General features: G+C 39.4%; 2 protein-coding genes across 19 annotated transcripts in view; one reads left to right on the top strand and one right to left on the bottom strand.

Annotated features, from left to right (window-relative positions):
- TENM3 (teneurin transmembrane protein 3) overlaps positions 1-21020 on the top strand; it is a 437496-nt gene that overhangs the window by 408996 nt on the left and 7480 nt on the right. For all 18 annotated transcript variants that reach the window (XM_080379140.1, XM_080379147.1, XM_080379148.1 and 15 more), the window contains 4 exons: positions 9530-9705; positions 10411-10646; positions 15573-15869; positions 17078-18689. In XM_080379140.1, coding sequence (XP_080235266.1) covers positions 9530-9705; positions 10411-10646; positions 15573-15869; positions 17078-18689 — 2321 coding nt within the window. The remainder of the gene's footprint in view (positions 1-9529; positions 9706-10410; positions 10647-15572; positions 15870-17077; positions 18690-21020) is intronic.
- DCTD (dCMP deaminase) overlaps positions 1-21020 on the bottom strand; it is a 127193-nt gene that overhangs the window by 3149 nt on the left and 103024 nt on the right. The window contains exons 12-14 of the mRNA XM_080379413.1: positions 18464-18588; positions 14205-14373; positions 717-3468 (exon numbers count right to left, since the gene is read on the bottom strand). The gene's annotated coding sequence lies outside the window, so the exon portion shown is untranslated. The remainder of the gene's footprint in view (positions 1-716; positions 3469-14204; positions 14374-18463; positions 18589-21020) is intronic.

A 21020-nucleotide genomic window follows, 5' to 3' on the forward strand; every position in this document is an offset into this window, starting at 1 on the left:
AAAAGCAAGTATTTAATGGTGATCAGATAAAAATTATCCCACCCCCCAAACAGTGTCAATTCACTTGCATTTTTGCTGTATATTAAGAGGTTCACAACTCTTAATTAATATTTCTATTTGTGTTCATTTTTCTATCATATTCATGTTTCAGTAAAATGAATATCTAAAAATGCCTCGTCGTCTTTATTTCTTGCAATTTGGGGGATTTCATTCTAATTTGATTCTGTTTTCTTGCAAATACCAGAACTTTTTACAAAATTGGAATCTGGATTTTTTTATCACCCCTAAACAGCATTCTCTGAATGTCCTTGGTATCGTAGTGCTTTTTAGATATTTTTATCCTTTTACCATCAACAGCCTTCTGTACCTTCTGCTTTTACTGCTTCTTGCTTCACCAGTGTAAAACATAATGACTTCACCATTAACCGTGTAATTAACCATGCTCATTAAAACAGTTTTCTTCAGCCAGTTACCATATTCTTGCATTGACTTCTGTGGCATCACATCAGCCCTTGATTGCAAACCATGACTTACAAGTGCAATGTCTTTAATCTTCCCATATTATATTTAATACATAAAAGCAACAAAAGACGTAGTGTCTTCTTTCTTAACCATCTCTGAACAGTCTTTTTAGGACTATTTTTGAAATAACCAGTCTTTGCATCAGTGCCTCTTTATCCACATCGCCTGTCTCAATCCAGCATGCAATACATAACATTTCTCCCTTAAAGCACATTTCGGGGACTAGCTGGTTCCCTGTTAGTCAAGACGTGGGGCTTCTCCTCCTCTCAGCATGGCACAGATTGAAACTAGTAGGCATAACTGTCTCTCACGGTTTCATGTAGACCTGTGGAGGCAAGGCTGGCCAAAAGGCAATTAAACCACTTCCCTCTATTCAAACAAGCTAAGTGTTCCCACTATCCAAAGAGAACTTTCAGGGGAAGATACCAAGCGGACGTGTTTCATTCGTGCACAACCACAAGCTGAAGAACAACATGGTTTGTTCGAACCTTCCCATAGATAAATCAGTACTACACAAACATGTAACCATGTTTTGTGCAACATTCAGTTTTTGAGAGGAGCCTAGTGACAGTTGTGCTTTCTGACCGTACTTACCATGTTTCTTCTTTAGATAAATTGTTAAATAAATTTTTTAAATTTCTAAATTCAGCTTCCTTTTACTAAGAATAGAGGTTATGATCTCACAATTTTCTAAACTGGAAATGTAACTCAACTTTACAGTAAATTTCATAATTATAATACAACATGGTGTTACATGCTTCAGTCTTGCAAGACTTGTGCTGACAGTGGAGCACACAAACTTGCTGCTTCAGACTCATCCTGCTTAATAACAAAGCAGCCGTGTATAGATACCATTAGATATAAATGTGAAAATTTTTAGAGCACTGTAGCGTGTCCCTAATTGCCCTGATATCAGTAGTATAGCTCGTCTAATAGACGTTTACCCATTTCTTCATTCTTAAATGTTTACTGTTCCTTGTGCTTAAAACTAGGCTAAGTAATAAAAGCAGAACTGAGAAACTGTTGAATAGGTAGTAATATCAAAATAGCAATGCTGAAGACACATAACAACATTATTACATCTTACATGCATGAGAGAAGAAGTGCTTTGATTTCTGTCAAGAAAATCGGCATATAATGTCTCTGTGGGTTTGGAAAGCGCTTAAAAAGTAAGGATAGTTCAGCGGGAAAATGGCATTGTTCCTATTAATGACATACATAAATGTCCTGCATTGTCAATCCAGGTTCCTGAAAGTATCCGTTTCACATTTGGCTTTATCAGGGACTTGATACCATTTGTTCAGTTACTGACATAGTTAATATTCTTGTCCCACGTTAATTTTCTTTGTCAAACAGAACTGTCAGGGAGGCTACAGCTAAGCTCGCTTGCTCTTCTTTACACTCACTTCACAAGGGACCCGGTGCAGCGAGGGTGGGAGGGCGGCTCCAGACGGCACCTGAAAAGGCAGCCCCCTATTTTCAGTCATTCTGTATTTTGAACACACGGTCCTATTTTACCAGTCTCATCAAGAGATTTGGTCCTCCTTGATGTCCCCAGTGAGGCTGGACTGATCAGCTCTTTAGGGAGCCTACAAGGCACATGAAGTTGAAAGTCCTACCTTGTTCCCTCCAAAGAGGGGAGACTCTGGCTCCTCAAGTCTGTAGTGGTGCCTCGGAGGAATAAGGATGTTATGCCAAGTTACCTGCAGAGCTGGCGTCAAGCAGCATTTGTTTACCATTTGCTATTCCACCGTCCTAAAAGAAAAATTATATACCCATATAATCCAGCTGCCCTTTTGTTAAATCTGCTTTTCAAACATAATGCTATTTAATAAGTTTATGTCTGCTTTTTGTGACCCTATAAAACCACCTTCACAGAGTTTTTACCTTTCAAAATGGAGAAGGAGGAAAAAAAAAGGGGGGGGAGCGGAGAAGAATTAAGAGGAAAAAAGCAACATTACAGCTTCTTCTGTTAACAAAAATGTCTGGCCAAGGAGACCAGCCTTACATCCTTTCTTGACCAAAGGCCTGTGCGCTCAGCTCTGCTAGTGTAGGCAGACCTTACAGCAAGGGACAATCCGTCATACCAAGTAGATACACACCAGCGGTTCTTTTATTTGAAAGGCCGTACTCCGGTATTTATATCGACAAGGCACACAGTTTATTTGTACGGTAATAGATGAGCTAAGAAGGTGGGGGGGAAGTGACACAGAAACAAACCAGCAGCCTCAGGGAGCCTTGAGATTAAAGACCCAGCACACGGGAAGCGGCTGCGGGGCAGGAGCTGGCTCTGCATAGCCCAGCAAAAACCAGTCTGGCCCCCCGTGGACCCTGCGGAGCTCGGGGGCGGATGGATTCCCATTAGAGGGAAGTTGAAAAGCAGCTGCTGAGCACTGAGGTCTTGTAAATAAAAGCCTGGCTACTGTAATTTAGTCTCCTCTTCAAAAGGACAAGCCCCCTTCAATCGCTCTGGAATGGGCTGCCCTTGGTATGCACGGCTGAGGTGCACCCCCAGCCCCGGGTACACCGTACAGCAATAGTGAGAAGTTTGGCAGTCTCCTGGCAAAAAGTAAAGCAGCAGCCCCGGCATGATAAATTCACGTATTTATTCTTTCACTGCAAAGCACCGCGCCCCCCAAATACCTGTCTCTGGAAGTCATTTTAGATGAGGCTGTGAAGGTGGTCCATCTGACTGCAGCACCCGCGCTGGACTTGCGCGTGTTTGTCTGGTTGTGCAATGAAGTGGAAAATGAGCATCAAAAACTTCTCTGTGCGGAAGTGAGCGAGCTATCACAAGGGAAGGTGTTGATTCATTTCTTTGAGCTCCTTTTCCAAGACACATTTCCTGCAGTGATTTTCGGTTAGAGTCTGCCTGTTGTTTTGCAGATGAGTTATAGCTGTCAAGAAGGGCCTGTTTAGGTGAATTGTTCACGTCTGGTGTGCTGACTGCCAGTTTACAAAAAAAGAAGGAAAACTATCCTTTTAACGTTATGACAAAATAGACACACACACACACACAAAAAAAAAAAAAAAAAAGCCTCAAAAGCTGCGGTTATAACAAGAGAAGGTGAAAAGAGAAATTGTCGATCGCTTTCCAGCTGAGGAAATCTCTTCATTAAACCTGAGCTGAAAAATTCGTCCTGACCACATTGCTAAGATAAAAGACCCATTACCTGAATTATTTAACCAGCTGTGCAAACAGTTGCATAAGACTTTCCAGATGAAAACGTGATAAAGACCCTTTCCCCGTGGAAGGCAGCCATCAGATAAAGGAACAGGAAAAGTGGACCAGCTGCTTGAATTTAAGCTTGAGTTGTCTGACATTCGGTTGAGCAGGACAGAGAAATTTAGCAGATACCAATACTTCTAATGTCATTCCAGCCTCTGTGGTTTTGTGAGCTTGTATTTTCGGCCCAAATTCTATTAAAAAAAACAAGTAGGTAGATAAATTCCTGTCCAGAATTGGACTTTGGGCTGCAGTTTACTTTAGCTCCTTCCTAGAGCTAAATCACTCCTGGACCTATTTTCCAGAATCACTAGAATCACTGCTGGACCTATTCTCTAGAACTACTATTAATTCATTTTCATTTCCTCAGATCTAGGCACAGCAGAAGGGAAAAGAAAAAGGAAAAAGGGAAATGAGAGAGAGAAAGAGAAAAGGAGTAGAGCAGAAAGGAAAGGGAAAAGAAGGGAAGGAAGCTGTTGGGTTTGGGGGTTTTTTTTGGTTGTACATTTACAATTCTGCAAGACTGGAAACTATATTGAATTTTTTTTTCTCATGCTTAACAATATTCCAGATAAAAGCAAAGGAAAATGCTACCCTTCTAAGACAATAGTCAAATTTAAATAAATAAATAAATCCTCTTGTCATAATTTCCAAGCCTACTAACATACATCAAATTGTCATTTATGACACATTTGCTTGCTTTTTGTTAAGCAAAACAAAACAATATTACCAAGACATGTAGCTATCTTATTGTTCATTATTTTAAAAAAAATAACAATCTGTTACAGTTTAATATTTTGTGTTTCCTGATACATTGTTCTGTGAATTCACAAGCAAGACGCTAAACCTTTTAAGATGTCAAATACACTGTGTGGAAATAAAGGAATATATGCATACAGTATTTCAATTAATATTTTTTAAAAGGCAGGTTATAAATGAGTAGGTATGGAGCCACTGAAATGGAAATCCACAGAAGAAGTGCCAAAAAAAAAAAAAAAAAAAAAAAAAAAAAAAAGGAGAAATCATTTGTCTATCCATGCATCTGTATATTATTGTCACCTTTTTTCTTTCTTAGCAGGCTCATTCAGCCACTCTTCAGACAAATAAAAAGAAAAAATGCTTAGCAAAATGAGGAAAGCAACTCAGAAAGGAAGGGAAAAAAATAACAAATTTCATTATGTTGAAGTTGAAAGTCTTCTTCTCTCTCAGCAACCCACATAACGGTTAAAAATGGTCAGAACTAGAGCTCCCAGTAAGTTGCTGTGCCCTGTTTAAGCTGGTGGAGGACAGGAGAGCTCCATACAGGGGAAGAAATGATAATAGAAGTCACGCTATATAAACTATGGATTTGTTTTCTTTGATCGGCAAGATAACTGTTTTGTTACTGGTTTAGCAATGTAGTGACACCCCATCAAGGTGGCTGCTCTTTACTGTAATTTTCCAACTATGAATTCACTACGTGGGAGGGACTAAACTTGCAGTATGCTATGGGAGGCCGAAGACAAGCGCAAGAACGTATCTGCAAACCAACACTTTAATGCTAAAGCCAACAGTTCTCTACCTAAATGTGAACTTCAGGGCCTCAACAAGCTGAAAGAGGCGTTTCATTGCCAGGTTAAGATAGATTTTATGTGTTAACATGATGAGTACACATCATGCTGCACTTCTGAAAGCCAGCTTCAAAACTTATGTTCTCACATGCCAAGAAGCAGCACCTTGGTATATAAGGCTTCCAACAAACAATTTGAAACAAGTAGGGTAATGTTCCGTGAATTTTTTAGCCACTCTTTATAATTCGAGACGCACCGAGGAAATGCTTGATGCGTGTTGAGTGAGAATATAACAGTACTTTTCATTTTACTGTCGAAATTATACACGTCTATATTATGAAATGCATTCATGCCTCATTTCTCTATTACAGTATCCCAACTAATAGTATAATCTGTAACTAGTCTTTAAAGAAATACATAATACACATTTGCACTGTATGTCTTGTTATTTGAAATGCGCAGGAACCAGCATGCCTCGCTCTTCAACCTGACATGTTTACAATAGCGCACACACAATCAAAAAAAATAACAGATTTTGTTACGGGAGCGTGCTGCCGAAGTCTGTGGAAAAAACAGTATCAGTCATAACTTCAGAATTGGTGTTAGCAGCAACCTTTACTATACACTTCATTTCTACAGCTCCCTATTTTATGTTGAAGTAAATTCTGATATAAAACATTAATAATGCTCTGCAAGTTGGGGTTGAGCTAAATGTGCTCCAAACTAAGATACAGCGCACATGAGAAACAAGTGAGAAATAAAGAAAGTGGGGCATTTCCATCTGTCACGAGGCTTACCGAGAAGTTATCACTGCAAAGTGAAGTGTCCTACAGACTTAGAACAGAAGAAAATGGTCTGGGAAGGAATGTAATTAAAACTAAAGGAGATGAACAATGGAAAAGAGACTTACAGCAGGTGAAGAGCAAAAGGTCAAGAATCTGGGAAGCTGATAGTCATTATCTCTGAGAAATTCTCACTGCAGAAGGGTAAAATTATCTGGCAGTGGCACATCATCCTAAAGAAGAAAAAGAATTTGATCTAAGGGGAACGTCAGCTCACGGTGGCAGCAGCTGTCCCTGCTGCCGTCTTCTGCAGTTATTGACCAAATACGAAGATTGTTACATTAATGCAAATGCCAATGAGCTGGCGGGATTAATGCACATGAGGTCACAGCCAGTGAGCAAGTTTCTGGTTAGATTCTTGAAAAAAGTTTACGTGCAGCTTGCTCTTGAGGAACTGAAGAGATGGGTTGAATGACTTTGCCGTGGAGCCTGGCACAGGAGAAAGATCAGAGGGCTCCGCGGTAACCCGCGTGCCGCAGCTTGTGTTTGGATGAAAAGATCAAAGAGGCTGTGAAATGCCAAATATAGGCACTCACCCTCTAGACTTGAGATCTCACTCCTTTTTAGGGCAATTTCAATATTAGAACACTAGGCAGATAAAAGAAATCTCTTAGTCTAAAACTGACAGTCTTGGATGAATAAGTTCACCTTGGCAGCAGAATGCAAGGATATTTGAATGTAATAGGAAAAATGGCAGAGCAATGCCCAAAGGTATGAGTGATGTTGCTATGCTGAGCATTGATAAGGCTTTGATTGTGGGCAAAAAGATAGCAAGTATAAAGTAAGTTTGGTATTCGATGTGCTGTGAACAAAATGAAGGACACACATTACAATCCATCATAAAATGGAATACGTAGTAAATTGCAGAAAGACCTACTTCCCTTCTTTCCTTTTGTTCCTGGCTATAAAAGTATGAAAAACCCTATTCTTGCCTTTCACGTCTCAGTCAGATTTTCTTCTTACACTAAGATGCCTGAACTAAGCAATCGTGGCTTTTAAGATTCTTTCAGCTTTAAAGGCATGTTTTTAAGAACATGAATGTGTAGCATCATTTTTTTGCTGATCTTTGAACTCTCCCCCACTGTAATAATATTAGCTGCTTATCTCAGGCTCATGATGTGCTTTCATGTATTTGTGAAAGAAGAGACCAGTCCAGGAACTATAGGCATGGACTCCAAAAAAAAAAAATGTGGAAGCAAGAATGCATAAAACAAGAATAGCGATGTTCAGTGCTGCATACTGCAGCGAAGCGTACTGTATGTGTAGCATTTTCCAACTCAAGTGGTATACTCAGAACTATGATAAATAATTTCTCACAAGTATTGCAATGCAAAGGGTGAAAAGTTGTTCTTACAGGGAATCCTTACCTTCTGCAGCTATAGTAAGCATTGCTTGAAATAAAGACCAGTATTTGGCTACTGGAATCAAAGGACGCATGTAATTCCCAACAAAATACCAAAAAAATACCGTTTTCAAACATGAAGCAGAAAATAGAAAAGAGCAGTAATTGAACAATACACATTCGCCTGGGAGTTGAAAAGGGAAGTTGTGCATGAAAATAAATTACAGAACTGAGGAATGAGATGGAAGGTCGGTCATGAACAGGCTAGCAGTCACATTCATGCGCGAGGAACGCTGGTATGTTTGTTTCGGTCTCACGCATAAATGCAGCATCTCAGCGTGCCAAGTCCAGTAAGCGAAAAAGAGCCAGTTAGGGCTAGAAACACACTGGAAGAAACCCCATTATCTTGAAATGTACTTAACTTCAAAAAATAAGTTTCCTCACTTGGTTTCCCTGGCTTGCAGTATGGTTTCTGATTTTTAAACATTCTTTTCTTTTTCCTGTTGCTAAGTAAAAGTCTTATATAAACAAAGGAAATCAACTGTGTTAAAAGGATGGAAATGACTGTATGCAAAAAGCTGTCAAATCTACAGAGTAAGCAAACTGGAAAAAAACATTTCTTAACCTAATCCTTTCAGTTACAGCACTGCTGTGCAGTACTCATGCTGTTCAGAGAAAGTTAGGGCGTTGTGGGTTAAAACTGTTTGGAATTAATTCTCTCAATTTAAGAAAAGGAGTTTCTATAGCCTCACTGATATGCTTGGGGTTTTTTTGTTGTTGTTGGTTTGGGTTTGGTTTTTGTTTTTTTTTTTGTTTTGCATTTCTTGCCAGAAGGAGCAATTTTGATGATAATTGTAAGCATGAAATGTCTGCGAGGACCTGCAGGGTCACATTCTAGTTACTTTAAGAGACTAAAGCTTCCCTCAGCTTCCCACTACACAGTCACAGGAGAGGGGTGAAAAACTCCTGAGAGCAAACAGGTCATACGTGGGCCTGGAAGCACCGTTTGGATACTTGTTTCTCTCTGTTCCAGGTACAGGCAGGCTATACTTCGAAACAAGGAACCTCAGCTGAACACCTTGGCTGACAAATGAAGGCTGTAGTCCTGGAAGCGCTAATCTTAAAGGCAGTTATATGACCTGAATGTCACATAATGTTTTACCTCTCCATAGCGTGACCACAGTGCATGTCTGTGAGCGAGCATGGTCTCAGGTCTAGAGCCAAAGGAGTGTACCTAACAGCGTAGGGAAAGACATGGTTTAGACCTCATAGGTCTACCTCAATTACAGAAACTGTCTCTGTCTATTCATATTAAATGGATATATAGCTGTTGGTTTAAAGAAATGTCAGTAGAGCCAGAAAAAAAAGCATCTCCTGCATGGCTTATGCCACCATTCGCAAACTATGACCCATAAGCAATTAACGAGTTATACATGTAGCTGTTCCGATTTCCAGCTACAAGCAGCTTAAGTAAATTAAATATTACCCCAGATTCTTTTTCTTAATCATACAAGGCTTGTTAAGAACTCAGGAGCAGGAGGGCAGGTGGTCTGCATAAACACTGGATAGGAAAGGCCCAAGAGACACTCCTACCAAGATACCCTTTTTATGAAAAATTTTGAAGATTCCTACAATAACAGCAAAATCTAGTCTAATAATAGGGAGTAAGTACAGAATGCTACAGAATTTAGCACCAATAAATATGCTTCCTTTGAAATGGTGAATTAGATGTGCAGCAGGATCTGGTCACACTTCAAAGAATAATATGCAGAGCTGAAGATCCATCTGTTTGCTCTTGCTATCACCACTGAGGCTCCTGTATGTTAAGCAGTCTTTTGACTACTTCAAAGCACGTTTGAAGTCTTTGCTCTGCCTATCCCATGCACAAAAAAGCAAACGTGCCTTAACAATATGAGTAGCTGGCATTTGTGTTCATTTGACTTGTAAATGAAAACAATTTGTTCCTGCTATGTATCATTTCTGGACACTTCTTTTTTTTTCTTTTTTTTTTTTTCTTTGTTTTTTTTTTTTCTTTTTCTTTTTTTAGCTACGATAGTGAGGGCCGTCTAACAAACGTTACATTCCCAACTGGAGTTGTCACTAACCTTCATGGGGAAATGGAAGGGGCCATTACAGTGGACATTCAGTCATCCAGCAGAGAGGAAGATGTCAGCATCACTTCCAACTTATCATCAATTGATTCTTTCTATACCATGGTTCAAGGTACTGTAAACAAAAGATTTCTCAGCAGATACTGACCTGAAAACTGTTTTCTTATGGTACAGGCAGCTCCAATCGGATGCATTAGAGGGAAACTTTAGAGGCATAGCATTTGGAGGAAGGAGCGATACCTCCATGGTTTTATACATATATAGAAAGAACTGTTTGGGGAAGAAGTTGCAATGAAAGTAGAATTAATATTTTCTAACCAAATAGCTTTTGTAAAGAGCTACGGAAAGCAATCAGAATATCTGCTTGGTATTAAAAGGGAATCTTGGACAGGAGAGCAAAACGGATTGAAAGGGAAATAGGTACAGAAATAGCATGAAGTGAGATAGTAGCTTTAAAATAGCATGTGACGTCCCAGCAGCCACATCCTTGCAGAAGTCAGTAGTCATGGTATGCTTAGGATTAGGCCAAAAATGCCCAGTAAAAGAGGAGAACATATGTTTTGTGCCAGTCCAAAGAATATAGTCTGAGGCTGGGATTTTTTTAAGTGTTTAAGCAACTTTCAAGATGGGTCCCAAAGGCATTTGTGGTCTCATGTGATACAGACATTCTTACCAGCCTCACCCTGGATGTTTATTACCATCGGGTCAATTACATGGAGTTAAGATGTTACATACACGTATTGCATGAAGGGTGTGGGACAAGGGCAGACTCTTAACCCATGTCGGTAATCCATGCTTCTCTTCTTTGCTTTCTCAGATCAGTTAAGAAATAGCTACCAGATCGGTTACGATGGCTCACTGAGGATCCTGTACGCCAGCGGCCTGGACTCACACTATCAGACAGAGCCACACGTGCTGGCTGGCACTGCCAACCCAACAGTGGCCAAGAGGAACATGACCCTCCCAGGGGAGAACGGGCAGAACCTGGTGGAGTGGCGATTCCGGAAAGAGCAAGCCCAGGGAAAAGTCAACGTGTTTGGCCGAAAGCTTCGGGTAAGCACACGAGCATGTGTGGCACCTACTGCATTTTCATTAAGTGAAAGGAAATGTTAAATAGATTCCTATAGGTACTGCCCTCCAACAACCACAGAATATTTACCATAGACAAGCTTACTGTAGAGCTGGAAGTAACTGCTTTTATTACATCATTTATTGGCTGGTTTTCTTTATTAACTGCTCTTTTCTGCGGACTCTAAACTGTTGTGGTTAGCCTGGAATTCATTGGAATGAACCAGGATAAAAGAATAATTTTCTGCTCTCCTTTACTGGCTTTGTTTCTGGTACTGAATTCACATGCCTGATTTTGAATCTTGTTTTAAATTATTCTACCATAAGTTAGCACAGTCCTAGGATTTTCTTTCATTTTTATTTTAAATATAAATTGAACTAATACTTATTTATGGTAGAAAGGGTTTAACTGTGTGTGCATGTGTATAGCATATTCCTCTAACATATGTCTTTACCATTTTGTTGGCATTTCTTCTTCCTATACAGTCAGTGAAATGTAAGTAGGAAGCAAACTATGATTTATGACAGCCATTTGGTAAAGACAACATAAATTAAGCATTTAAAATTGGGTTGCCAGGAGACCATTTCAAGACCACATCAGAGGTCTGACTTACTATTAGAACTGAATTCAGTTCTTTAAGTAAAGCCTAGACAGGATATCAAATGAAGGTAAGTAATTTCAGACCACTCAACTTCTAAGAGGTAACATGCCATTTTAAATCTTAAATTTTTTTTATATCTTCCTTTGGGATGAGAAAGGGAATGCTGTCACGCACCTTATATTCCTCTTTACCACTTGCTCTGCAAGGAGGATGGATTTTTTCCAGGAAGGAAGAATGATTATGCACAGCAGCTGCTGCTTAAGAACAACACGCTTGCACCTAGCTATGGCAGCTGTCTTACATGGATTAGGAAAGAAAGCTATGCTTCTGGAGCTCTTCCTTGTGGTTCTGGTTCCTAGACGTGTCATTACGTAGAACAGTGGGATAACACACCTGCCAGTTCATTTGTGAAAGAAGCCCAACAGAAAATAAAATAACCATACCGTGGGGTTTGGGTTTGGCAGTGAAACAAAGCCCCATGAGTCCAGTTCTCAAAAGTGAAGCAAAATTTTGCCATTCAGGTGCAGAGGGGGTAAAAGATGTCACTTTAACTTGGAAGTTTAACTTGCAATGTCGCTTTAACTTGGAAGAGTTAACAGGAAAAAAGGAATAGCAGAGAAAAGGGAAAGATTTAACAAGAAGGATGGGAAAGTGACAGATTATACATTAGGGTAAAATAGTAATTAAACATGTATATACAAATGGGAGAAGTAGGTGGAAAATACGGGTTACTAAAGAGAAAAACGCCAAAGAAAAGTAAAATCTTGTCAGCAAGAAAAAAGGAAGGTTTCTTGAAAATTATTTACATGGGAAGATATTACAGAAATGTTGCTCGGGGGTGGGTGGGGGATGTAGGAAAGCAGAGAAAGAAAACAGAAAGAACAGGAATATTTGAGGGAGCTCATCATTTTCATCTACAGATATGTCAGTAACATTTGGCTGAAAAGATGACAAATGTAGACAAAAAGCAGTGACAAAATGTATTGCCAGTAAATGTACTCATATATATGACACTTTCACTGTGTTAAATATATGCAGTATATAACATTACAAAGTACACTCTTGGTTTTCTATCCTGTATTAGTTCTACCCATTACTAGTAGTCTTTATAAAGAAATTAATTAGGAATTATGTCACCCTCCTTAACTCAACAACCCTCTGTCAATCAAACTTTTGTTCAGACTTCTTTTGGAATTGTTCGGTAAGCTAGTTTTGTCCCTGGACCTGTTCATTTGGTCTGCAGGCTGGCCTTTGGCAGAGGTCCTGACAGTCCTCTACACAAAGGACCCTTACTCAGAAGGGTCCCAAAGAAAGGAACTGGTATGAGCTCTGTCTCAAGGGATGCGTGCAGAGTAGACGGGTACTGTGGACAAGAGGGCTCACAGGGAGAGTTTGCTCTGCCTTCTGAAACGTGACACGCTCCAAGCTCTAAAGAGGTCCCCAGTTTTCACATTACCTCTTGAACCTCTCTGTAAGGCACAGCAATACACCCCTACTTCTAACGGGGGAATCGCAGCCAGATTTCATGCTTCTCATTGGAAATAAAACCAGGAGTCAAAGCAGAGCACGAGAGATGAACACCTAAACTACTGAAATGTAGTAGGACAGTAGGCAGGGACTGGTCAAGAGACTCAGTTTTATGTCATCGTTTCTTCATTGAAAATTTCCTGAAATACTATTCTTATCATAATGAAACCCAGAGGTTTCACATATATTTGGCGTGTGACTGTCTTTTAGACCCAATAAAAATGTTCAGGTTCTGCCGTAAAAGCATTTTGGTAGCAGAGCTGTTAAGAAACGCTTCTGTTGAAGGCAGTACTTGAGCTGACATATGTTATTCCAGCCCCGTACTGTCCAATGAAAGAAGCTGTATCACCAAAACTTGTTGTTATTGTAATTGCTGTCTGTATTAAGAGGTTATGCAGGCATAGCCAAAATGTCACCAAAAGCTTGCATGTCTGAACTCAGGAACAATTGTCAGCAGAAATCTAGAAGCATGAATCTGGCTGGAGAAAGAGGCATTTCCTTCCTTTCCCCTCGTATTCTGCCCTTACACAGACCAAACAGATGTAAAGTGAGAAGGCAAGGGATGTTATTATCCTATTTAGCAGATATGGCAGTGAGACAGCCAGATTAAGTACTTTTCTGCAATTTACACCGGAAGGATGTGCTTAGCCAAGAAATTAACCACAATTGCTTGGACATCTGCCTTAACCATAAAACCACCCTTCCCTCTTTGCCAATTCAGAAAATCACAAGTGCCCATTCTCGCTTCAGTGTCTAAGCCTGACAAGTAGACAAGAAAATTAATAAAAATCGTAATTAAATGTAAAATAAGGAAGGGAAGATGGAGAGAAAAGGGGGGTGGGGGGAATCAGAGAAGCAAACAGGCAGGGAGAACGCAGAGATGAGTGCAGGCATGCGTGGGAGAGGCTGGGAAATAAAAGCCAGAGACAAACAAGATTTAAGAGTGAATTTAGGCAAATGAGCGAGTATTAGATGTTGGAAAATTTAAACAAAAACTACCTGAAAATCAGTAAGTCCAAAAAAAATGACAAAAAGGAAGTGAATTGGCATACTTCATAGTTCAGTTTAACCTACTTCGAGAATCAGTCTTGTAGCATTAATTTCTCAAAACATATTTAAATCACATTTGATGGCTCGCTAAATAAAGTAGCTATTCTGCATCTGCTAGACTTTGTGTTCCTTACTTAGAAGACTTACATGAGAACATTGGTTTTGTTCCTGCATTGACAGTACAGATTGTTCTCAAGCCAGTGTTAAAAAGAGAAAGGTATTGTAGACAGACAGACAGGTAAAAGCAAAACTGAGCATTTGTAGGATTTTTTTTTCATATTTGCCTATGGCCCACCACCAGCACTTTAAAACCTTTTATGCCAGTAACAAAGAATCTAATTTATATGATCTTTTAGAAGCTTACCTCAGGGTGTAAGTACCAACATCCATGATGCGTTATTTTTGAACATGCAGCTTTGAAAAATGCAGAAATCCTCCAGTCATTTCTTTGGTCAGGATATCTGTTTTCTTGTTCTTTTCTGAATGTTATTTAGCCATCTTTCTTCACCTCTTTGTAATGTATGCATCAAGTGCTTGAAAAGGAATAATTAAAAAAAAATCTTAGCTCACATAGCCTAATGTCCATTTGTCCCCTACTTCCCATATGTTAGCAAAATACGGTGTTGAAAAATCTTAGTTATCGGTGTTTCATCCCCACCTGGAATAACTTTCAAAAGACGCGGCAGATCCAGAAATGGTTTACAGATGAACAAAAAAAATCCTAGGGGTCTGTTTGGGAACACTAAAAAAAACCAGTTCAATGCAGAGGGGGAACAGAGAAATGCAAAGATACCAACGTGGGAAAAGAAAAACAGACATTTTCCTTTCATAAATATAAAAATGAGGGCCGAGTCAATGAAAGTGAAAGTTAGCATATTTAGAACACTAAAAGGGGAGAGGGGCAGAAATTTCAACAGAAAAGTATTACATGGAAATCACTATCCACCAGCGTAGTTTACATATATAAATAATACAGTTTTTAACATAAAGGTATGCAGGCTAAGGCCTTGATTCCAAATCAGAATATAAACTTTAAAGCATTTGTAACTGTTTTTCAGTGGTTCAGTAGTCTTCCAGTCATTTATAGCTTTAAGTGGTCAGTTAATTAGGTGAAAGACATAATCCTCTACTAAGGATTTCATCCTCATCAATACGTTGCAGCAGCGGTATAGTGAGTTAAACTTCCATTTGATCCAGAGGGGGATCTAAAACTGTTTTCTAAAACTGTTTAAGCTTAATCTGAAGATTTAACATGCTTTTGTATTTACCATTTTGAAAAATACTTGCTGTGGAAGATTAGGATTCAGTTCTTTCATGGCGTGATTCTTATGAATTGGACAAGCGGTTACCGGGAATACGTTTTGACAATAATTTGCTAGATATACTTTGGACTGCCTACAAAAGAAGTAGTTTGTTCACTGAAATGGCCCCATTTATTACAGAAGTTTTCAGTGCTCATCATCTTTCACTAATTTTCTTAACAGTTGACTAAGCATTAAGAAAGAATACACTGCAACAAATTCTGGGCTATCTCTTCATATAATGAGACCTTCTAAAGTAGATGCTAATATAGTGCCTTACATTTACATCAAAAAGTTGCTAAAATAATTTACACGCACAGCAAATCAATCACTGTACATGGTATTTAAAGAATAGCTAGCTTTTGGGAAATAATAGGTGGCTAAGGTTTGAACAGCATGATTTATTGTGTCATTTTGTTTGCTTTAAAAAGGTTAATGGCAGAAACCTCCTTTCAGTTGACTTTGATCGAACCACAAAGACAGAAAAGATCTACGATGACCACCGTAAATTCCTGCTGCGGATTGCCTACGACACGTCAGGGCACCCCACCCTGTGGCTACCGAGCAGCAAGCTGATGGCTGTCAATGTTACCTATTCATCCACAGGTCAAATAGGCAGCATACAGCGAGGGACCACTAGTGAAAAAATAGAGTACGATGGACAGGGAAGGATAGTGTCTAGAGTGTTTGCTGATGGGAAAACTTGGAGTTACACATATTTGGAAAAGGTAAAGAACACTCGGGTTTTAAAAAATGCTTGGAACATGCTGAAGTTCTGCAGCATCTGACTGCTGCGTACAAAGCAAAAAGAGGTAGTAGAAGCACCTTTCAGTTCTTCTAAGTATCAGCATATGATTCCTAGGGGAATGTTTTACACAATAGATACGTAATCACGCTGTAGCTAATTGCTAGGAATTGATGTGGTTTTAAATTATTTAGGCCACCAGCTAACAAGAAGCATCAGTATTTACCTTTTATCTTAACACTTAAATTAAGGTACAGGGAATAGATCGCTGCAGTATAATTCAGTTGAAAATAATTTGTTTGTAGTCTTCATTGTTGTTTTTTTTTTTCACTACCAAGAAAAGCTCTTGTTTCTAAATAGAGCTGTCAATTTGTACTTGCTATATGTTGCAGCAGCAAAATAAACGATAGTCAAAAGATTAGGAATCTTCATTATATGTAACGATTGCTGAATGATAGCTCTCCCTCTAGAAATATTTGTGAAAATCCCCCTTGTGAGATCTCATGCCCGCTATGCAAAAAGAGAATCCATTTCTTTCTGGGGTTTAAATATATTTCTGTCGAAGCTGTTGCTCAGCAAATACTGTTTACTAGTCACCGCTGACATAAGTCAATCAAGACCTATGATACATAATAGCCATGCATCAGAAAAATGTCAGTATAATTCCCAGTAGCTCCTTTTGATAGAAATAAACAATTTGTTTGCCTATGTCTTAAAAGCTTACAGAACAAGAACACGGTATTCAGGGATCTCAGGCTATTCAAATTCTTCAAAATCATCTCTAATTGTAGGGAAGAAATTGTATCTCCCATATGTTGTTCTCCTCATGAGTTAATGGCTCTAAGACAGTTTTACTTCTTCCCATATTAAACATGACTTATCTGAATCCATTGACAATCTGCTGTTTAGCTGTGAATGCTTGATAAAAGAGTGATACAGTCATAACAAGTAGCAAATTATGAATGTGGAACTACTAATTACAAAAGCCCTTACAATTAAGCATCCAAGTAAATTAGGCAGGGAGATGTTAACAACATGTAAGGTCAAGGATAACTCAATTAAAGAAGAGATAATTTTCTCAAGCGGGAATGTCACATTTTTGTGAAGAAATAGTATCGGTATATGGGGGTGGGGGGGAAGGGGGGTACTCCACCATTTGTCACATGGTAAAAATCTGTTCTTAATTTTCAGTCAATGGTTCTTCTGCTTCATAGCCAACGGCAGTATATCTTCGAATATGATTTGTTGGATCGGCTTTCTGCTGTCACCATGCCCAGTGTTGCTCGTCATACCATGCAGACTATCCGCTCCATTGGTTATTACCGGAATATATACAACCCCCCAGAAAGCAATGCTTCTGTCATAATGGACTACAATGAAGAAGGGCAGCTCCTCCAAACTGCCTTCCTGGGGACAAGCCGAAGAGTTTTATTCAAGTACAGACGGCAGACCAAGCTCTCAGAAATTTTATATGATAGTACAAGAGTTAGTTTTACTTACGATGAGACAGCAGGAGTCCTGAAAACAGTAAACCTCCAAAGCGATGGTTTTATCTGCACCATTAGATACAGGCAAATTGGCCCACTGATTGACAGACAGATTTTCCGTTTTAGCGAAGACGGAATGGTAAATGCCCGATTTGACTACAGCTATGACAATAGCTTCAGAGTGACTAGCATGCAAGGTGTCATCAATGAAACCCCACTGCCTATTGATCTCTACCAGTTTGATGATATCTCTGGCAAAGTTGAACAATTTGGAAAATTTGGAGTTATATATTATGATATTAACCAGATCATTTCAACAGCTGTAATGACCTACACAAAACACTTTGATGCACATGGCCGCATCAAGGAGATTCAGTATGAGATATTTCGGTCATTAATGTATTGGATTACAATTCAGTATGATAACATGGGACGAGTGACAAAAAGAGAAATTAAGATAGGCCCGTTTGCCAACACCACAAAATACGCTTATGAATATGATGTAGACGGTCAGCTCCAGACAGTTTATCTGAATGAAAAAATAATGTGGCGATACAACTATGACCTGAACGGCAACCTCCACTTGCTCAACCCCAGTAGCAGCGCCCGTCTGACACCACTCCGCTATGACCTGAGAGACAGAATAACTCGACTAGGTGATGTTCAGTACCGATTAGATGAAGATGGATTTCTGCGTCAGAGGGGTACTGAAATCTTTGAATACAGTTCAAAGGGCCTTCTTACGCGAGTTTATAGCAAAGGCAGTGGGTGGACAGTGATTTACCGTTACGATGGACTTGGACGACGAGTTTCCAGTAAAACTAGCCTTGGACAGCATCTCCAGTTTTTTTATGCAGACCTTACTTACCCAACCAGGATAACTCACGTGTATAACCACTCAAGTTCTGAAATCACATCTCTTTACTATGATCTGCAAGGACACCTTTTTGCCATGGAAATTAGCAGTGGAGATGAGTTCTACATTGCATCAGACAATACAGGGACACCACTGGCTGTTTTCAGTAGCAATGGTCTCATGCTTAAACAAATCCAGTACACTGCTTATGGAGAGATCTATTTTGACTCTAACCTTGACTTCCAGCTGGTAATCGGATTCCACGGAGGCTTGTATGACCCACTGACCAAGCTAGTCCACTTTGGAGAAAGAGATTATGACATACTGGCAGGCCGGTGGACAACACCCGATATTGAAATCTGGAAGAAAATTGGGAAGGATCCAGCTCCTTTTAATTTGTACATGTTTAGAAATAACAACCCAGCCAGTAAAATACATGATGTGAAGGATTATATCACAGGTAAAAGGTTACTTAATTTCAAGTCTGTCTCCCACTTGCTCAGAATCTTACCTGTCTGTGTTCTCATAATCTGGAATCTGACTGGGTTACAGGCTGAGGATACTGCCTGGGGAAGGTCAGTAAAGAAATTCTCAGGGAAGGTATATGTTAAGAAAAGTAGTCGGCGCTTAGAAACAGATCAACAAAGTGATTTTAGCTTGGAGGTGCTGGACTAAAGACATCCAATTTTGACTGAAATTCACAGTTCTGGTGAAATTGCTAAATATGTCCTATTTGGAAAAGTTCTTTATGAGGAAGCATTAAGCAGTTAACAACGAGAATAATTACAGCAAACTTGCATATCAGGAATAGTGAAATAGCACATGGGAGATCTTGAAAATATCTCGTCTAGCTTTAGATATTGATTTAGGTACTTGTATAATAATTTAAGGTCCACAGGCCATTATGAGCTTTCAAGTTTAGGTAACTAAACCTAAACCCTTGTGCCCTACTTTTTCCTTATGGTGCTTTAATATTAGACTGTTGCCCCAAAAAGATAAATCGGAGCATCTCAGTACACAGAGGGGCTGGGTTTTCCAAAGTACGGTTTGGAGTACCAGCGGAATGCATCTCTTCCTCTCCCATTAATGGAACTGTAACGCAGTGTGCCTCAGCTAGAGAGAGCTCAGTGCTTTGGGAGAGGAAAGAGGAACCCTAGGTTGCCTTCCAGTACTGTCATGCGTTAGCCAGTGCTCTTGCAGTGAAAAAAAAAACAAGACTCCTTGAGCAAGTATAAGAGTAAGAACCCCTCAAGTCCGTTCACGAGAATCTCCTTACATGTGGATTAAAGTCAGGCTTCTTCACGGCTGCGGGCTACTGAGCAGTAAAAAGTGCATATTGATGGACCAAAAAGACCACAGACAAGAAGAAGAGAGACTGTAAGGTAGCAAGGGCACGAGGGGTCTTTCTGTGACCAGTTAATGAACACAGCAGAAAATATCCACCGGAAGTTGGTTGGTAGTTGCCAAGGTAGGTTTTTGCAAGGCTACTAATGTAAATTGGCTAAGAAAGAGAAGTCCAATAAGCTCCAGGGCCAGCACAAATTAACGAGCACACAGCCAGGAGCGGGGAAGGAGAAGCGGGGTATAGAAAAAGGACCGTGCATTTTTCTTTTGGCAACAAAGAGCTGCTAATGCGCCACTCCCTGTATATCTGAGTTCCTAGGGAACCTATATGCTTTTTGTGGGTCTAGAGTTAGTGATGTGTAGTGTTTTCCATTATTCTACATACAAAAAAATCTGATTGCACATTGCCAGAAGTTTCTGAAAAATGCAGGGCTCAGATCCATTTGAATGTTCCTATTTTAATAGATGTAAATAATCTGAAATATTTTCCACAGAGAGTGCCAGACTACAGAAGGGGCTCAGCCCCACTCACAAGTTGTGAGATTACGACCCGGAAAAGTATCCTGGGAATCAACTGGGTTTGCATTAATTTAACAAACAACAGCTATTAACGGGGTTGCTAACGGACTGCCTGGGACCAAGGATAACAACAGACCTTTGAGTCTGTCCTCTTTTAGCAGCAGGTGCTGTAGGGGATGCAGTTGCAATCAGATTCTTTGTGGCATTGAAAATTATGCACTTAGTTTAAAAACTGCCCTCAAAATACAGTTTTAGTTCTTTACTTAACATCTTTGAGGTATGAAATACATAGACACACACTGTTTATATGAGGTTATCATTACAATTAGTAATTTGGCTGACTGGCAGTTTTAGCTGCAGAGCCTTCATGAGGCGTATCCGGAAAGGTTAGAAATTATTTTAAGGTAAATATTTTTTATCCTTTAACGGAAAATTTGGTTTCTTGGTCCACATTTTGGGGGTTTTCTTAAATGAAAACTACTAGACTTGGTAAGGAGTAGTCTACTAACTTCTGCTAAGCTTAGTATTTGTGAAAGCTAGGGTGAAAAAAAAAAAAAACAAGGCAGAGCACCCATTCTTGCCCAACAATTCTTGACTAATTGATTGTTGGCATCCCTAATGTATTTATTTTTAACAGAACATTAAATGTATCATAAATAATGTTACCTAACGCCAGTTTAGTATTCATGTCTGCTTACTGATGCAACTGTAATACATTTCATTAGCTTTTAATTTCATCGGTCCAACTTCATCTTGAAGAGGGGGAGATTTCCCTTGAATCAACATAAAATGTCTGCCAAATCATTTAAAAGGTAATTGAGCGTACAGGCATTATTTCAGTGGTAGTCTGGAGACATTACAATAACACACATGTAACAAAAGGATAGGATGTGCTCTGCTGTACTTTTTCTTTTTTTGCTTTGTTTTA

The sequence above is a fragment of the Falco punctatus genome (assembly GCF_963210335.1).
Source record: "Falco punctatus genome assembly, chromosome: 1".
NCBI classification, from domain to species: Eukaryota; Metazoa; Chordata; class Aves; order Falconiformes; family Falconidae; genus Falco; species Falco punctatus.